The sequence below is a fragment of the Lutjanus erythropterus genome, chromosome 8 (assembly GCF_056507025.1).
Source record: "Lutjanus erythropterus isolate fLutEry1 chromosome 8, fLutEry1.hap2, whole genome shotgun sequence".
Lineage (NCBI taxonomy): Eukaryota > Metazoa > Chordata > Actinopteri > Lutjaniformes > Lutjanidae > Lutjanus > Lutjanus erythropterus.
Window position 1 is genome coordinate 17,202,001 of NC_139324.1, and position 18,576 is coordinate 17,220,576.

Genomic DNA, 18,576 nt, shown 5'->3' on the forward strand with positions numbered 1-18,576 from the left:
AGGCTAATGTTAGCCAGCAGCAGACTGCTGTTCACAGAGGGACAGTTAAAATCTCACCTCCTGTTCTGGCTGAAGAATAAACAACCTGTGTTGATGTGTCTCCTCAAACATTTTGTCATCCAGACTTGTTTAACTTCCGTGTCTGTTTTTCTCATGGCAAAGTTTTACTATAGAAAACTGTTACCGCGTCTGTCTCGAGTTTGTTTACATCTACTTCCACATGAGATCACATGGAATCACATCCTGCAAAATCCTATGCGAGATCGCTTTCCCCCTATGCATGATCTTATTATAAAAATATAATAAGACCTGGCTGTAACCTGGGGGCCTTTTGAGAAAATATAAAATAGTATTTAATGAATATTTAATAGTCAGTGTCTTATTATGAACATCCAATTGAATTTTTACAAGAAAAGTTGCAAAAATGTTTGCGAATGCTGTCAATTATAGTTCTTAGAAAGACTGAAAATCGGAACCGGACAAAATCGTAATCAGCAGGTCAGACCCTTAAAAATAATCGTAATTGGCTAAGAAAATTGAAATCAGTGCATCTCTAGTGAGATGTTTTTTCCCTCGATCACCCATGCATGCCCTGTGACATATTTGACAAGCCACTGGCAGTTTTTGCCGCAAGGCCACAATAGTGCCTTTAACCTTGCCCACTGTTTTCTTTGTCCAGCTCTGTCTTTCATTTTTTACTCCTGCCTTGTTTCTCTGCTGGCCTAAGCATATCTGACATTGGGATATTTATAGCTGTGCAAATTAGGACATCATCCCACTTTAAATTGAACAAGGATTATGGGAAAAACAGTTAAGAACCTCTGAGACTGAAATGATTGAAGTAGGGCCAGACTGAGGCCCTTTTAGTCAGAAACCAATGAAAGAACATTATTGTAAACACAGCTTTGCTTGTTCCAAACACATGTACTCTTGAGGAAAAAATTATGTTAGACCCCTATGAAATTGAAAGTTTTTTTTCAAAATTTTCCCATGTGTTTTTTTAACAGAACAAGGAATTTTCAACATAATATTTTTAAACATACTAGTTTTCTGTAGAAAGCAGAAATTATTTCCATTTGCACACAATAACACAAACCACTGTGGTGCAATTATGTACTTTAACTTTGTAATGCTCAAAACTTGTAAAATCAGGCTAAAACTGAGGGTTATCTTCCAATTTACACACAACATAAAAACTTCAGTAAAGGTTTGAGTTGTCACTTGAGAAAGCATCATATCAAAAAGAAAAGAAATCAGTTTAGATTTGAGAAAAAGAATTGTTGATGCTCACAACGCAGGAGAAGGATATACAAAGTTATCACAGCATTGCCAAGTGTCAAGAACTGGAGTGAAAAGTTTCATCAAGAAACTCAAAGAGAGCCACAGAGTACAGAACAAGTCTGACAGAGGTAGGAAGCGAAAGATTTCAAAGACTCTGGAAAGAAAACTAGTGAGAGATGTGTCTAAAGACCACAGAACAACTGCCAAGTCAGTGATGAATGACTTTGCCAAGTTGGGAATTGTAGTCTCAAAGAAGACACTAGAGGCCTGCACAGGAATGGACTGGGAGGTTGCAGACTAAGAAATACTCCACAGAAGAAACACCTTCAAGCCAGACTGAAGTATGCTAAGGACAACCTGGAGAAAGATTATGCATACTGGAAGCGTGTCCTTTGGTCAGATGAGATGAAACCAGAGCTCTTTGGCCATAGAGATGTTGTTTATGTTTGGAGAAAGAAGGGAGAGACGTATAACCCAAAAAAACACCGTCCTCACAGTGAAACACTGGTGGGAGTATTATGCTGTGAGAATGCTTCAGTGTGTCTGGAACTGGGAATCTCGTTAAGGTGGAAGGAATCACAAAGAAAGAAGGATATGTGAAGATTTTGAAAGAAAACCTCAAGCAGTTAGCAGCAAAACTGGGTCTGGGTCGTTGCTTTGTCTTCCAACACAACAACGACCCAAAACATACATCACTCCTGGTGAAGAACTACCTCCAGAAGACCAAAGTGAACATTTTTGACTGGCCTGCACAAAGCCCTGACTTGAATCTCATTGAAAATCTGTGGGGTGAACTGAAGACCAAAGTCCATGCCAGAAGACCATCAAATCTGGAGGAGCTTGAGAGATTCACCAAAGAAGAATGAGCTGGGATTCCTCAGGAGACGTGTCTGAGACTTGATGAAAACTACAACAAACAAATGCAGGCTGTTATCCAGCAAAAAGGACATACAACTGACTATTAGCATCAGGGGAGCTAATAATTTTGACCCTGGTAGTTATTGTTTTTTGTGAAATAATTTTGTTTCTGTGTGCAAAGTAGAATAATGTAAGCATCCAAAATAAAACTATGATGTTTGGAAAAGCTGTATTAAAAAATGCCTTGCTCTGTTTAACAGCACTTGGAGCTAATAATTTCGTCCTCATCTGTATAGCCTTTGGGAACCCCTGGTCTTGCCAACTTGTGCCTTTTACACACAGTTGTTACTTATTTTGTTGCCAAGCAACACCAGCATTTACGCTGGCCACCTATTAAACATGGAACAAGCAACAGTTAACACCCACCCCCTTCCTCCCTCTTTGGAATTCCTTGCACTGCAGTATTTGTTGCTGCTGACTCTTCTGTTGGCTTAAGGAGATTGTAGACAGTCATGTGTCTGCACTAATACGCATGGTGCCAGCTGCTGCTTTCTTCTTATTGCAAAGAATCCCACTGCAGGGGCCTAACACATGTGGTGGTGATCGGTGCCTTTAAGCATGCACGCCCCTGTGTCACACACACACACACACACACACACACACACACACACACACACACACCAGTCAGCTCAGGGAATATCTATGCCAGGTTTTAAAACCTAAATGCTGTGCATTTACTCACCCAGCTAGTCAGCTATCACTCCAAAGAGTCATGGCCGACTAGCTTGCCAACTCCTGGTAATGAGCCAAAAGAAAAGGTCTGTTTGTAGTGTACCCAGTCTACAGGTCCAGACTATCCTACAACATCATCCTCCAGATTCACACAGTTTTGCTCAGATCTCACCGCTTTCCATGCAGATGGCCCTACTAGGGCTGCGACTAACTATTCTTTTCATGATTGATTGATGTGGTGATTATTTTATAGATTAATCATTTAGTATATATATATATATATAAAATGTTGTCTGAAAAAATTGCAAAAAATAATCATTACAATTTCCCAGAATCCAAATCAAAATTTGTAATAGTCTAAAATCCAAAGACTCTTCATTTTCTATCTTAAATGAAAAAGAAAACCAGCAAATCCTCACATTTAGAAGCTAGAACTAGCAAATGTGTGACTGTTTTGCTTGAGAAATCATGATTATCAAAATAGTTGGGAATTGATCGATTTATGGTTGCAGCTCTAGTTGCTGCTTTCCAGAAGCAGTTCCCAGTGCAGTGACAAGAAAATGATCCCTCACCAGCATCCTACTCATTACTGCCAATTGCAACAGTGTTTTTTTGCTTTTGTTCAGGAAAAAAAAGCATGATGAACAACCGAAATATTTATTGAGAGCTCAGTTGGGTGATATGTTAAAATGTCCCATCTGGCCATCGTCAGCCCATCCATCGCCGATTGGCGATCTATCTCTGCAGGCTGTTTACCTCTCACTCCTCATCCAGCTAAGCACACTCATGGTCTGGCTGAGTGGGTTTGTACTGTGCTGCTGGATTAGAGTGCGTTGTGGACCAGTGCATCACTCTGCATACCATTACATTAGCAAAATTAAATGGCGAATATCACCCCAAAAAGACCAGCCAGTGAAGGATTCATTGTTGACAAGTGATATATATGTTCAATATATTCGTCCCGACCCTAATTTAAAGTAATACAAACCTCATATTTGCATATTTTGTTGCTCCTTTCTCTGCTTGATAACCATATTATAATTCTTGTTTCTTATATTATTGCTTGTACACTGTCAGGAGAGTGTTCAACATGGCACAGAAACCTTTGATTCTGCTGATTTCTCAGTCGGTCTGAATGGCAGAAGTTGCAACCTCAGTTCATTAATCAACATAATCTTATCAACAAGATCTAATCAGAAACTAATTATCTTCAGTGGCAGCTCTGGAGGTTTTTTAACACACTCAGACTCACTCCAACACCTGTCTCCTAGCACAGGTCAGCCCCTGTGTTAGTTATCAATTTTGGCTGCATTGCCAAACATCACTGAATTTCCCTTGAATTTCAAAGCAACACTGTGTTTTGTTTCAGAGTGATTGTCCAGCTGCACTGCTGCAATGCAACACTGAAGAAAAAAATAGAGCATGGTTCTGTTTTTTCAGCTGCAAGCAGTAACAGATAATAGTAGCAGAGTTTTGCATGGCACAACTCTGTGTGGTGCATCTCACCTGCAAATGTCATGCCCACATGTTGTTTGTATAGGAATATAATAATATATGTAATATAAACTATCAAGCTTTTCTTATCAATTCCCAAGACATAGGTGTTTTGCAGACAGCATGTCTTATGCATGTGTGGCCTCCATCTATATTCACCCTACACATACAAGTTCTGAGGTTTGCACCATTGACCATGTTTTTTTCATGAGATATTGTGAATTTCCTTATTTAGTTGGTGAAACAGTGTGCAGTATTGTACATAACCAGAACAAATATTACAAGCAGTATAGTGACTGTTTCTGCTAAGGTTCTGTCTATACATGACTATTGAATATTGCAACTCGTATAATGAGGAGTAGGATTTATGATGTCTCTGACTGGTTATTGATGGTAATGCATTTTTTTAATTAATTAATTTTTTTTAACCAGGCCTCTAGGGGTGTAACAATTCACTCATGCATCTGATACATTGGACTTAAATGTCTAAGATCCGAGTGCGTCAGTGCAGATGGCCTGTATCGATAAAAAGCTGAACATGATTCAGAAACAAATCGATGCAGCATTCGCATATCAATACATCTTATGAGGACACGCATGTTTCATTTTTGGCATCAGGGAGCTGCCACTGTAACTTTCCACCGTTTTCTCTCTCGTCCTCCCTCTGCCTGCACTGCTCTCGCTGGACGTCTGCTGCCGCAATCACACAAAGCAAGCGCTCCTCCCTCCCTTTTAAAGTTTGTTCACAGATTCTCATTGAGGCTTCAGGATCTCATTTACACGCAAGACTCATAAGATGTTAACACCACTGTAATGTCTCTATCTGTCTCTACTGTTACTATAATTAGTAAAACTATCAGGATGTCTTTTTGCAACTAATAGCACTAAATGAACCATTAATTGAATCAAAATATATTCTTGTATTGCATCATATCGTATCGTATCATATCGTGACAGACCTGAATCGTATCAAACTGAATCGTCGGCCATTTAAAAATTTTAAGATATATCGTATCATTGAGCATGTATCGAGATACGAATCGACTCAGTGTCGATTGTTTTAGTGTGAATTATAGAGTTTTACAGGTATTCGCCTTAGAGATGTCAATCGGCTCTCCATTATAATGGCACTAAATGGCACTTGGCTTGCGGTGATGTATAAATACCACTACAAGAGGAAAAATATGTCATTTTGATTTGGGATGGACTATCCCTTTAAGTGACAAGATTATATACATCTGATGTACTATACATAGAATGTAAGATGTGACAACTTTTACAAAACTGAAAAATACTTGATTTTTGATGGTGATCTCTTAGATTAAAGTAGGTTTGTTTATAAGGGGTATCACACACACACACACACACACACACACACACACACACACACACACACACACACACACAGACACACAGACACACACACAGACACACACACACACACACACAGTCGCTCAAGCTTTGTAAGTAGGGTACACCGATCCGATAATCAGCATTGTTGTTGCTCCAACACTGGCCAAAATCTCTGTAACTGTAACTGTAATCTCATATGATTAATTGCAATGCTTGACTGAACTTTGAGTGACATGCCGTGAACATGATGGGACATGTTTATGACATGTCAACATGCAGATAGATGTGTCACAAGTAACACGGGTGAGCAGCATGTGTCACATGAACTGTAGCTAGAACATGAGTGAGACCCGTCAGTGGTGCTGTCATCATGTCGGCGGTGTGGAGTTATTTTAAGCTCAAGGAAGTGTGATTTATTTAAATTTCATTTTACATGTTTGAATATTGACCAATTAAAATGCTGCTTAGAGTTCTGAACACTCTTGAATAAAAAGAAGCAGCTGTATTGCATAACTGAGTCATATTTTGGGCTGTGTATTTCTTCCCTCATGGGAGCAGAATATTTTTTCCACAGTTTGAGCATGATATCTAAGTATCCATACAAATGTATTATTAACCGCTTAGAGAGGGAAAAATACACTATTGGATCAGTATCGCTCGGCAGATACTCAAGGTTGCTGTATTGGACATGAAAAGGTGGTACTGAGCATCCTTATTTGTAAGACCTTAAAAGTTTAAACACTTTAAAAAAGGCTTAGTTGTTTTTTTTTTTTTTTGTTTTTTTTTTTTTAATCATTAATATAGATCGCTCAGGATACCCTCCATCCCCAGCATAACACCTCTTTTTCTGAGGACAACACTGTTGGTATTTACTTTGAAAAAGAAAAAGAAAATTATTAACTTTTTAATGGTTCTTTTTATTTAAATTTAATTTAATATTTTAACATTTACTCATATGTAGTTATAAATAATCGTTTTATGGTTCCTTTTATTAGTTAGGCTTACATTTGACTCATCAATTTGTTTAAGGTTTGTTAGTTATGTGACTTTTCAAAGTGAGTGTTATGTGCCTGAACACACTTCAAGCCATGATCCAATAATGTCAGTACTTGACATAAACTAAAATCCTAATTAATGTGTGGCTACTTTCCCTAATCGGGAAAAGAAAAACATTTACATGCTTTGTTTAAGCGAAACATCAAGCAACATTTTGCTGGACATAACAAACAACCAAACACCAGCTCCCTTTATGTGCATAGCATGCCAAGTCTGTTCTTTTCACTGATGTGACAGAGAAGCGGACAGAAATGTAGATTGTTTTGCTTTTTTTTCATAAAGGAGATGAAAGGACGGCAGAGTGAAGCGGGCAGGCTGATCAAGGGACGAGAGGAGGGGCAGTCGTGGAGACGGTCCTGCTCGCACTGCACTTGCATGCAATATCACTCATTCACTGTCTGCCACCCTCCCTTATTCTGTCACTCTCTGTCTCCTTTTCTTCCTCCCACATTCTCCTTTCATCCTCGACCTACTTTCTTGGTGGTGGTGGGTGTCGCTATACGACACGGAGCTCAGTGTGAGAAACACAAAGCAAAACTGGGACAGATTCTCCACGCTGCACAGATCACTCTGGAGGATTGTGCCCTTTCTCAAGTCCACTGCGCTGCTCACTCATTCTGCACCTCAAGTTTGTTTTGTGCCTCTGTTGGGGCCCCTTGTGCCCCCACATCAGCTCAATTTAGCATGCTTTCCCTTTTAAACAGTACATACACACAAACATAGACACATTAGCCCCAGTCCATCTACTTCACAATCCTTACTGTCCCTATAGGGGAAGTTGTTTGTAACTTCCATTAATGCAACACTTAACATGCCTTTCTTTTCTCTGGGAAAGCATTGCACATTTTATGCAAAACATTAAAAAAACTGCTGTCTGTATTAGTGCTGTGAAGACTGGTAAAAAAGAAAAATCATATTGCTATTATTTTGACAGACTTAAATTTGATAATATTTAGATTAATTGTGCAGTCCTGTTCTGTAGATTGTGACCATTGTGGATTTGAATTCAGTAATGGGAAAGTACATGTATGGAGGAAGAGAAAGCTAAACATGAAGAAGAGGGCACACAGGCTAATAGGCAATTTCATCCTGCTGTCTTGACTTATTTTCCTTAGCATGAGGAAAACATTGATTCGGTGTTGGATATCCAGCCTGATAACTTGTTCATCCTCACATTTGCTGTCACGCCAGTGTGGACTTGCTGTACACTCTTTGTGCTCTCTTACTACCTCACCCTCTCTTTCCCTATTGAAAGTGAGCCTTGTTTCCTAGTGAGTAAAATGAACTGTTTTTATGTCTGTAACAGTCTGTTTCAGTCTGGTTAGACTACTAGTTTCAAGGGATCTCTCCATACCAAAGAAGAGGCTGTCTGTCTAGCTGCAGCCACTCCAGGCCTCATACAATAGAAGCAACAAGGAGATGACAATAGCCTCTCTCTTTTACTCTCTTTCCCTGTCTCACTGTTGTCTGACTTCATTAGCCTGTCCTCAGTTGACTGTAATACTATTCGAGTCGTGACTTGGCTCAGAGGTTATTAATAGCCTTATGTTTAGTTGATTGACAGAATTTATTAATGGTAATTTTGATTAATTGTTTTGTCATGTATCAAGCAAAAAACAGCTGTTTCCAGTTTTTCACAATATAGGATCTTGTTGTACCTTTGGGATTTTGAACTATCCATCACACAAAATAAACAGCTTAAATATCTTGGTTAGGACTTGTAACTTTTTGAGGTTTTTATGGATTAATTTCTAATCAATTAATTGAAATAAAACATATAAATCAGTAATAACTGGGGATGTAACAATACCAAAAACTCAAAGTACAGTAATATTGCAATAAAATTTCCATGATATATTTATCACGATATGAACAAATAAAAACCCACATGTTGGAAAAAAAATGTTAAATAGTAAGTCTGATGTGTACAGTGTTTTATATTAATATAAAATGTGTTTTTTCTTTTCACTTAAAGTGCTCTGCTTTCCGTCTTTAATAGAATAAAAGTAGCCAGCTGTGACCCGTATGTATGTTTGTATGTATGTATGTACAATGGCAAAACAGAACAGAACAAAATAGTCCTTTTATAAAATAAAATAATAAACTGAAATATTTCACCATGTTATATCACAGCAGATATCATCACAATCCGATAAGGTATCAAGACATTTTTTATTGCAATATTTGATATATTATTACATTCTGGGTAATAAGATTAGTTGGTGATCCTTGTTGAAACTCTCAGTTCTGTTATTGAGTTTATGTCTCTGTGCAGGCAACAGCTGTGGGAGGAAGTATTATGTTTTAGGGGCGTTCATCTGTTTGTCCTATTTTTGTGAGCTCAATATCTGAACAACAGTTCAAGGGGATTTCTTCAAACTTCAGCTCCCTATTAGTCCTCTGTAGTCCTCTTGTAGGCCTCTAAGTGAAGACAGCATGTTTTGTCACTGGACATTATTCACTGGAATATTACATGTCAGTGTATTGATAACTTCCATTTTGGCAAAAAAATACACATGATACCTTTTACAAAATTCCTTCAAAGTCTTCCCTACACACATCAAATAAGTCATGCTCACAGTAACATGGATGTAAACAGTAACTTGACTGATTGGTGGACATTACAACCATGAGGCGGTAATTCTAGTTTCTCACTGCTGTTGACTTTGGCCTGGCTGGCTTTGTTTGTTTTAGCTGGTAGAAAAACCTCATAAATTAATTAGCAATGCTTTGCAGATCTCAGGATAAAGAATAACATTGAGCAAATGTCAGCCATGATGAATATGTTACCTCTGTTTAAAGTCCAAACGTTGTTGCCCCATGATGATGATTCATTGTGCTCACTCAAAGATTTTATGTTTCAGAATAAATTACTTTACCCACATTGTGTCAGATTGTTGTTAAAAGACATGCAGCATGATAGTGAAAAAGCATTATAAACCACCTCCATCAGTCATCCCTCCCACTGCCATCTGTCAGTTTGGCCATGAATTTCTGTTCTTGCAGATCTCGGCTGGTGTAATTAGCTGTTGTCGTACAGCAAAGATGATTTGGTTTTGGATCAACTTTGGATTACATTGCCAGCCCTGCAGCCTTTGACACTTCTGCTCTCACCTCACACCCTTCTCTTGTCTTCTTCTCAGTTACCATGGTGATGGGGATCCCCACAGTGAAGCGGAAGGTGAAGTCTTATCTGTCAGAAACACTGCGCTCACTAATAGACAAGCTGTCACCAGAAGAGAAGCTTGACTGTGTCATTATTGTCTTTGTTGGGGAGGTGAGATCTTGTATTCATAGAGTATGAGTCATAGCACGACGCTTCTGCATGATAAATTCAAAAATATCTGTGTGGCTGATGTGTCTTCCTTGTCTGATCTCTGCAGACTGATGTGGACTATGTTCACAGTGTGGTTGCTGGCCTGGAGAAAGAGTGAGTACATTTTAAAGGTGGATGTTACCCAAAGAAAAGTGTGGTATCTGTAGCACATTTATTGATCACCAATGACCTCCTTTTGTTCAGGTTTTCTACAGAGCTGAGTTCAGGCTTGCTGGAGGTGATCTCTCCACCGGCCGCCTATTACCCTGACCTCACCAACCTCAAAGAGACTTTTGGAGACTCCAAAGAGAGAGTCAGGTAAGTAAGCAAGTCACACACCGTGGGCATGACATCTGTGTTGTCTTAGAGTTCAGCGCTCTGACATTTAATTAGGACAAACTGCGATAGGAATCATTATGGAAATTGTGGAGAAGCCAGCCCTGAGAGAAATGAAATGCAGGAGAGCTGTGATGAGGAGTGCAGAAAAAAAAAGTAGAAGGATGAGTCAGGGGGAAAGTGGGAGGGAGGGAGTGAGCGAGCAAGTGAGAGCTTTTAGGTAGACTGCCTCGGCACTTAGTATTCCACAGGCATTTCTCAAAGTCAGATCAAGGTCATCAGCAGCAGCACCCTCTATCTCTTTCTTTCTGTAGTGCTCCCTCTGATTATCCCCCGTACTTATCTTCTCTTTATAGTCATCTACCAACTGGCTTCATTAGAAATCTGTTTATGCTGCAGTTTGAGCTGACTGCTTACAGTATGTACTCAGATAGAAGCCTGTAGGCCCAGAGGACCGTTGTATGTGTTAAGCTGGTATGTAGGTGTTTGTGAGCACAGTTGCTTCTGATGGCAATCTGAACAGTTAGTTCTAATCTTTTTCAGCATGGACCTAACATGGCACAGAAGTGTTATATTTTAGACACTTCTTTTACGTGTGTGTGTGTGTGTGTGTGTGAATGCATCCAGTTGAATGGTATAGGTAAAAGGTTCATTATATTCCCTCCCTGCTGAAGCTGCAGCAACACTCAACCACCTGAATGAGTATAAGAGCACGTGCATCCATGCCCTCATATTTGTGGTGTGTGTTCACCTGACTCAGAAAAATATATATGTGTGTGTAGCTTCTCACACCTGCCCCGTGGGAAGCATCATGAACACCTGCAGCTCTTGGTGAGGTGCCATGAGGCAGACTGTAACAAGGGCAGATCATTCAGATCAAACAATTAGTGTGACAGCAGTTGGTTTATAAATTATTCAGACAGAGTCTGCTGTTGTATCATTTGGTGTACCTGGGACTACCAGATTTGCACAGTTTAGCTTTTTGCATTTGAAGTAGTGTGTCTGACATGTTTTCTTCAGTTGAAATGTCCCTGAAGATACAGATGGACTCAGAGGTTGCATTGTCTTTTTCTTTGTCCGTCATTTTGACAGACAGGGTGGGAAAAAGGCTGTCATAATCTATTACCTGTCATTAGGACCTGAGGACCAAGGTGCCAAGGATCCCAATTGTTCTTGTCGCTGGAGCTGCTAGGAACCAATTGTTTTAGTGGAGATTATTATTCTTCCCATTTTTGATGGTCTTGAGACACCGGAATAGTCACAAAAATAGGCACAGGTGTCAGAACTGATGAAAATTTCTGCAGTGATTGGGTGTGGGCAATATACAATACAAACTTACAGTTTATGCTTTTATAAGGGCATGGAGAGAAAAGATGAACAGAAATACCATGTAATCACTTTTTACGTCAGCATCACATGAAGCAGATGGATGATTTTATTTTCCTTGCAGTGATAACACAGGGCACTAAAACACTAAGATATGAATGTGAATGATGGAAACACGAATGAGTCTTTGACCGTGGGATTTTCTGATACTGCAAGCATTTGCTGCAGCGCTGTTTCTGAACCACTGGCGTGGCTACACCCATCCGTAGTTGTCACAGACATGCTCCTGTGCCTCTAGTATGTAGTTCTTCAACACACAGTTTGCATGTGGGTCTGAGGGGAATCTTTGATTTTTTAAGAACAGATTTGTTTACTTCTGCAATGTACTTTGTTTAACAGTATTGCATGCATATTACTTAATGTTACAGCCTCAGTGTGTGAATCTGTCAAATAATGGATGGCCTTTCCTTCATTGTTAAAAGAAATCAGTTAGTGAACCTATGGATGGACTTTTCATGTGTGTGTTTAATTATGCTGTCTTCTTTGTTTAGATGGAGGACCAAGCAGAATCTGGACTATTCCTTCCTCATGATGTATGCTGTGAGCAAAGGGGTTTATTATGTCCAGGTATGTTGTTGGGGAAAAAAAAGTTTACCTTGGCAACTTGTTTGAGTGCATTTTAAGAGGGAATCTGTACACAGTTACCAAGAGTGAAAGCCTGTTACTAGCCTAACACTGCTTTACTTTTAGTTTGAAGCTTGTTTTACCAAATTAAAACATGGCAAGTACTTCAAGCAAATGTGTGCTGTTGCAGTCATTCATCAGAGCCTGTGTTTTCTTTTTTTGTTTGTTTTTTTTTTTCCCCCAGACCAGAGCCAGTTTCACTTATTCTGAGCCTAATCCTCTTAGACTTGTACAGCTCTTATCTGTCATCTTGGCTAAACTAGGTGTCCAATTGGGGAATGTTTATATAAATGTTTACTTTCAGCAGATTTGAAGTGCCAACACCAGACATTCACGGTTTAGTTTCACTGTGTTGTTAATCTCCAATCTTTCTGTCTAATGCATGGGGTGTGTCATTTCCATTCTCTGCTCTCACCTGAAGGGAAGAGGTATTGCCTGTCCGACATGTACTGCTATTCTAATTTAGTGTAGTAATTCTAATGTGTTTTCCTATCTCAGTTCAGAGTGTCGCCCTCGTAGGAACCCCCGCCTCTCCCTCCTGCCTCTCAGCCCCGTAATTAACAATAGACCCTGACTCATAAAATGATAGTTGGGATTATTTGATTGAAGTGGGGTTGTATGAGGTGGTGTATTAGCTGCAGTAGATGGTGGTTGGCAAGCCTCTAGTTTGAGGAAACAGAGAGGTGCACCAGCACGGAAGCTGAGCAATGTCCTGCTGTGGACAGGGTCATTAACAAAAGGTATATTAGCCATTTAAAGAAAAGTTGACCTAAAAAGTAAAAAATTAATATCAGTTTAAGTATATGCTATATTTAGAATATTTTCAATACTCTACCGTCAGACAGTCTTTTCTAATGTGAAAGTGCTGTTTTGTGAGCCAAATATCACTCTCTCCAAACAAGCCAAACTCGAAGGCAAAACCTCGCAGAACCTGATTTGCCTGCTTATCGCTGCCTTGGTCTGTTAATTTGTTTATGTGTGTCTCTTTGGTAAATTTGAACTAACATTTTAAAACATCAAAGTCACACAGTAACACAAACTAATAAACAGATTGAGACAGCCATAAAGCAATTCCAGTGTTCTGCAAGGTAAAATGACTGATTTTGCCTATTGAGTTTGGTTGGTTTGGTGGGATGATATTTAACAGCAGTTTTCCATCAGAGAAGGCTGACTGATGGCAAAGTAAAGCGGTGAAAATATTCAAAATGTAGAGTACACTGAAACTGATATAGTTTTTGGTTTTTTTTTGTGTTGTTTTTCTTAGGTGGACATTTTTTAAATGGCTGAAATATGTTTTGTTCCTATCACAGCAGTTCATTGGTTAGCTTCTGTGCTGGTACGTCTCTTTGCTTCTCTAAACTAGGGGCATGTCGACCAGCATCTGGTAATACACTAACTATGGATAAATACCTCATACAACTCTACATCAAATAATCCAAACTATCGCTTCAAGGTAGGTTTCTTTTGTCTTACGTTTTGGTCTTTCTGTGCCTTCAGCTGGAGGATGACATTGTGGCAAAGCCCAACTACTTTGCCACTATGAAGAACTTTGCCCTGCAGCTTTCGTCGGAGGACTGGATGATCCTGGAGTTCTCTCAGCTGGGCTTCATCGGTATGATCCATTAAGCGTGTGATCAATACTCTGTATTTATCAGTTCCCTGTCTGAAGTCTGTCTGCATTGTCAGCTGATGGCACATCCAAACAATGGCATCCCTGGCTAAATGACCTCCCTAAAGTGGTTATTAACTCATCATCTTTGCTCAGGATCTTCAAATCCACTTGCCTTTTAGGATTTATGAGAAACATTAAAATGCACCGTGGACGGATCTGGAGCTGTCAGTTAAGAAAAGATGGAAATTATATTGATCACCGTAGGAACTGGGTCATTGTAACATAATATGATTTGGCAGGGAACAGCAAATCCAGATACTACACTTACTACAAAATGTAAATGAGGAATGGTTATATTTTTAGTCCAAGTGAAACTGTTACAACTTATTTTTCTTGTTTTGTTTATGTTCAAATTAATGGTGTAATCATCCTGTTAGAAATGATCAGTTGTTATGGATGCTGAATGCTTCTGTGCAGAATCAGTGAGTGTCTCTAAACCCCCCTTATTCTGTATTTTCCGAAAGGAAAAATGTTCCAGGCTCCAGACCTAAACCTCATTGTTGAGTTCATCTTCATGTTCTACAAGGAGAAGCCCATCGACTGGCTGCTGGACCACATTCTCTGGGTCAAAGTCTGCAATCCTGAGAAAGATGCGGTATGCATGGTGGTTACTGTATAGATATGAATGACACTGACTGTTCACATGAACAAAATATTCCTATTTGTGCCCTTATTCTGAAAAAAGAGAATATTCCTGAAGTTGTTTATGTTGCTAATGAAAAATAGTATTCCACTAGTATTAAGGTTTACATGCAGCTGTGCACACTCTGATTGTGTAAAAGTGGAATGGCTGAAGCTGCTTCTGCCATTTTCTTTGCATTAAAATAATATTTCTTTCTAAATTTTCGACTGGTTTTGATCTTGTATGACTGTGCAAACACACCCTACCTGTCTCATTCTTTCAGTCACCTTCTTGATAAGGTTGGTGATATTTATACACAACCATAAACTGCAAACTGTTTTCTAGTTGTTGTTTTTTTTTACAGCACACAGGCAAGTAGGCAAGAAGCTGTGTGTCGCAAAAAGTTGTAAAAACCCTAAATGAGACACGTATTCTGAATGTGCTGCATCCATGTGCAAAGAATGCTCCTAAAACCTTAATTGGTAAATGCTACTATTCAGAATAAGTCCAAAGTCAGGATATCCAAACAGAATATGCTGTTTATATGATCTGTATCAAATTCATAATATTGTCACATTCTGTTAAAGTAGAAACTTAGTGTGGATGTACATGTTGTCCCTGTAAAGGGAATGTGTCTCATCATTCCTCCCTTTTCCTTTTTTTAAAGAAACACTGCGAGCGACAGAAGTCCAGCCTACGTGTGCGCTTCAGACCTTCCCTCTTCCAACATGTGGGACTCCATTCTTCTCTGGCTGGAAAGATCCAAAAGCTCACAGTGAGTCTCCCGCCCTCACACTGGTTTATTTGCAGCAGCAAAGGCTTCTTCCTGTGTAGAAATGTTTGTTTCCCCTCTCTGTGTCCTGTAGGACAAGGACTTCCTGAAGCCGCTGCTCCACAAGATGCACGTCAACCCCCCAGCTGAGGTTTCCACTTCAATGAAGGTATCCTGGCAGGGTTCCCATAAAATACATTTATCTCAGGATCTTTACTGTGTTAATTCAGGGCAAAGTTATACAGTTTATATTTGTTGTTTTGTATTTTTCATTAGTTTGTTTATTTATTTGATTTTTAATTTTTGTTTTTCAACTCTGCTTAGTTTCCAGTGTGGATTGGCCCATTCCAGTTTGTTTCTTTATTGTTTAAAAATGTTTAGTTTTAGTTTAGTTTTTAGCAGTACTCAGTATTAGTTTATTTATTTTTTTATTAGAATATGTGGGGTGTTTGTCAGGGGTTCCAAGAGATAAGAAGTTCAGAATAGATATTACAATACAAACAACACTGTGAACATAAATGACTCAGTCATGTAGACACTGGTTGTGTTTACAAATTTGACCAAATTGGCAAAGACTTAAGACATGTCGTGTATATTTTTATTTTTGGCTTTTCACCTAGTCTTATTTTTATATCAGGTCACTAAAATATTTTTTCCAAACCAATTTTACGTAAGATTTTTGTTCACTATAATAACCTTGGTTCAGGGTTGCCCAAACTCAAAAAAAGTGTTTTTTTTTCCTAACTCATGTCACATAGATCATGAGGCCTTGAATATAACATGACTCATTGAAATGGATTAAGAAATATAAATGTTACACTCCTTTTATCCAGTAAAAAACTCAACTAACCCATTTACTTGTATTTGTTCACAGAACAGACCAGTATAGCAATGATGTTGACGTGCAATCCAAAGGCCAATTCAGGGTCTATGTATATATATCTATGGTATTAGCATCCCAATTTCCCTTAAATAACTGGCTTTAGGCACCAAGTGTCACTCTGCTCGCAGTGCCATTGCTCCTTAGCTCAGGGAAGACAAACTTACAGAGAACAAATGGGGCTGGAGCACAACGATTAATTTACACCCTTTAATTGTGCAAATAGGCTAACGTTTCAACATGAAGACATGGTAGTGTTGAAACATTAGTCTGTTTGCACAATTAAAGGATGTAAATTAATCAGCCTGCTCCAGCCCATTTTGTTTTTTCTTCTCTGGATATTTACCTTACCTTACCTTAGCATGGGCCACACTTTGGGTAGCCCTTGTTAAATTTCTGTCCACCAACTTCAAAATCAGTCTTCAACAGGAGTGTATTGTGTCTCACAGGTGTATCAGGGTCACACACTAGAGAAGACGTACCTGGGAGAGGACTTCTTCTGGGCTATTACTCCTACTGCAGGAGACTACGTTCTTTTCAAGTTTGACAGACCTGTTAGCATTGAGAGGTATGTGTTGTTTGTGATGTATTTTTATGCACACCCTCTTACTGTTTGTAGTCATAATAACAATATATGTTGGGCTGTTCCTTGCATGCTCACTGTTTAATTTTAACACAACCTGTTCACATGCAGGTACATTCAAAAATCTGCTTTTTCACCTATTTCCGCCTGCTGTCCAACAGTGATTCAGGTTTAGTGTGTGTGTGTGTGCGTGCGTGCGTGCATCCGTGCGTGTGTGCACATGTGTCTCTAGGGATCAGCGTGAGCTAATGAGAGTGCTCTAAAATAAGCAACCTCAGGCCGGCCTCCTACTCTCTGTGGAGCTGATGTAGAGAGGCAGCAGGAAAGAGAATATAAAGAGAGCTGATAGCAAGACTGACGGCTTGGATCAGAGCCGACCTGAAAAGGATGGATGTTAACATTTGGTCATGTGGAGATTCATTTTATGGTGATGAATGTATTCCACCGTTCTTGTAAAGATAATGCTAATACAGCAAGACAAGTGTGTGAGGCTGTCCGTCACTCAGCCAGTAAGTGGCAGTGAGTGGGAAAAGGGCCATTTAGTGTTCCACTGTCTGACTCTGAAGTGTTCTGTCTGCTTTTGAATGACACCAATTACACTGAGACTCTTCTGCCACGCTGATTAGACAACATCTTGTAAGCAGTTGTTTAAGAAATACAACATTTCTTTCTGATCCGTCACTGCCTCCGTCTCTGGAGGCAGCCTACGCTCTGGCTGTTTAACGTTTAAGCCAGTACAGTGAACCTGTAGCAACTAAAGGAAACAAAAGTCGGTGAGAGTCTAAGGTTGGGTCTGTTACCATGTCCTCACAAAGAATTCACTGAGATCTGAAAAAATCATTTGTGCATGTTATAAGTATAAGTCATATTTTTGTATTTTAAAACGAAGTTCATGTAACTTATAGTTTATGCATGCCTAGAAAGTAAGCAAGGCTCACATGTCTTGAGCAAAGATGGATGATTTACAGTGGATGATGACAGTTCTGACTCTTCAAATACTTGTTGCTTTTATTGAGCCGTTGCCCTAAGAATTCAAATTGAATTCTTTGACGTAATGTTTCAAATCAGATAATATTCATATAGCTGATATTTACTGATTATAATTTCATTATAGGAATAATAAATAATAGGTATGCATGTTATTGAATTTTTGATTCTTGATATGCTGTTTTCTAACTTGTTTGGGTCACTTTCCAATACTGATATATGCACACATTTTTTCAACTTAATTGCAGAAAACATCTTGTGTGGTAAAAATATTACTGTCTTCTCTTATCACTGCTGATAGGTTTTTATGTTTCTGCACCAGAGACGGCCGAGGCCAAAGGCATTATGTTTTCGGGTTGTCCATTCCATTCTTGTAAAAGTGAATGATAGTACAAGAACATGTTTATGGAATTTCTTCAGACTTGACTCAAATGTCCACTTGCATGCAATGATGAGCTGACTAGATTTTGGTGGTCAAATGTCAATTTCACTGTGATCTTCCAAACACATTTTTTTTTTTTGCCATAGCTCAAGAATTCATACATTAATTATGACAGAATTTTACACAAATTTCTAATAGGATCACATGGTGAGATGATGACATTTTATGTCTAAAAAGGTCAA

General features: G+C 39.0%; 1 protein-coding gene across 1 annotated transcript in view; it reads left to right on the forward strand.

The window, feature by feature from the left end:
- Positions 1-18,576, forward strand: part of mgat4a (alpha-1,3-mannosyl-glycoprotein 4-beta-N-acetylglucosaminyltransferase A) — a 47,440-nt gene that overhangs the window by 22,940 nt on the left and 5,924 nt on the right. The window contains exons 4-12 of the mRNA XM_084724743.1: positions 9,918-10,051; positions 10,158-10,204; positions 10,295-10,408; positions 12,304-12,379; positions 13,934-14,048; positions 14,573-14,703; positions 15,398-15,505; positions 15,597-15,671; positions 16,832-16,950. Of these exons, the coding sequence (XP_084580869.1) occupies positions 9,918-10,051; positions 10,158-10,204; positions 10,295-10,408; positions 12,304-12,379; positions 13,934-14,048; positions 14,573-14,703; positions 15,398-15,505; positions 15,597-15,671; positions 16,832-16,950 (919 nt within the window). The remainder of the gene's footprint in view (positions 1-9,917; positions 10,052-10,157; positions 10,205-10,294; positions 10,409-12,303; positions 12,380-13,933; positions 14,049-14,572; positions 14,704-15,397; positions 15,506-15,596; positions 15,672-16,831; positions 16,951-18,576) is intronic.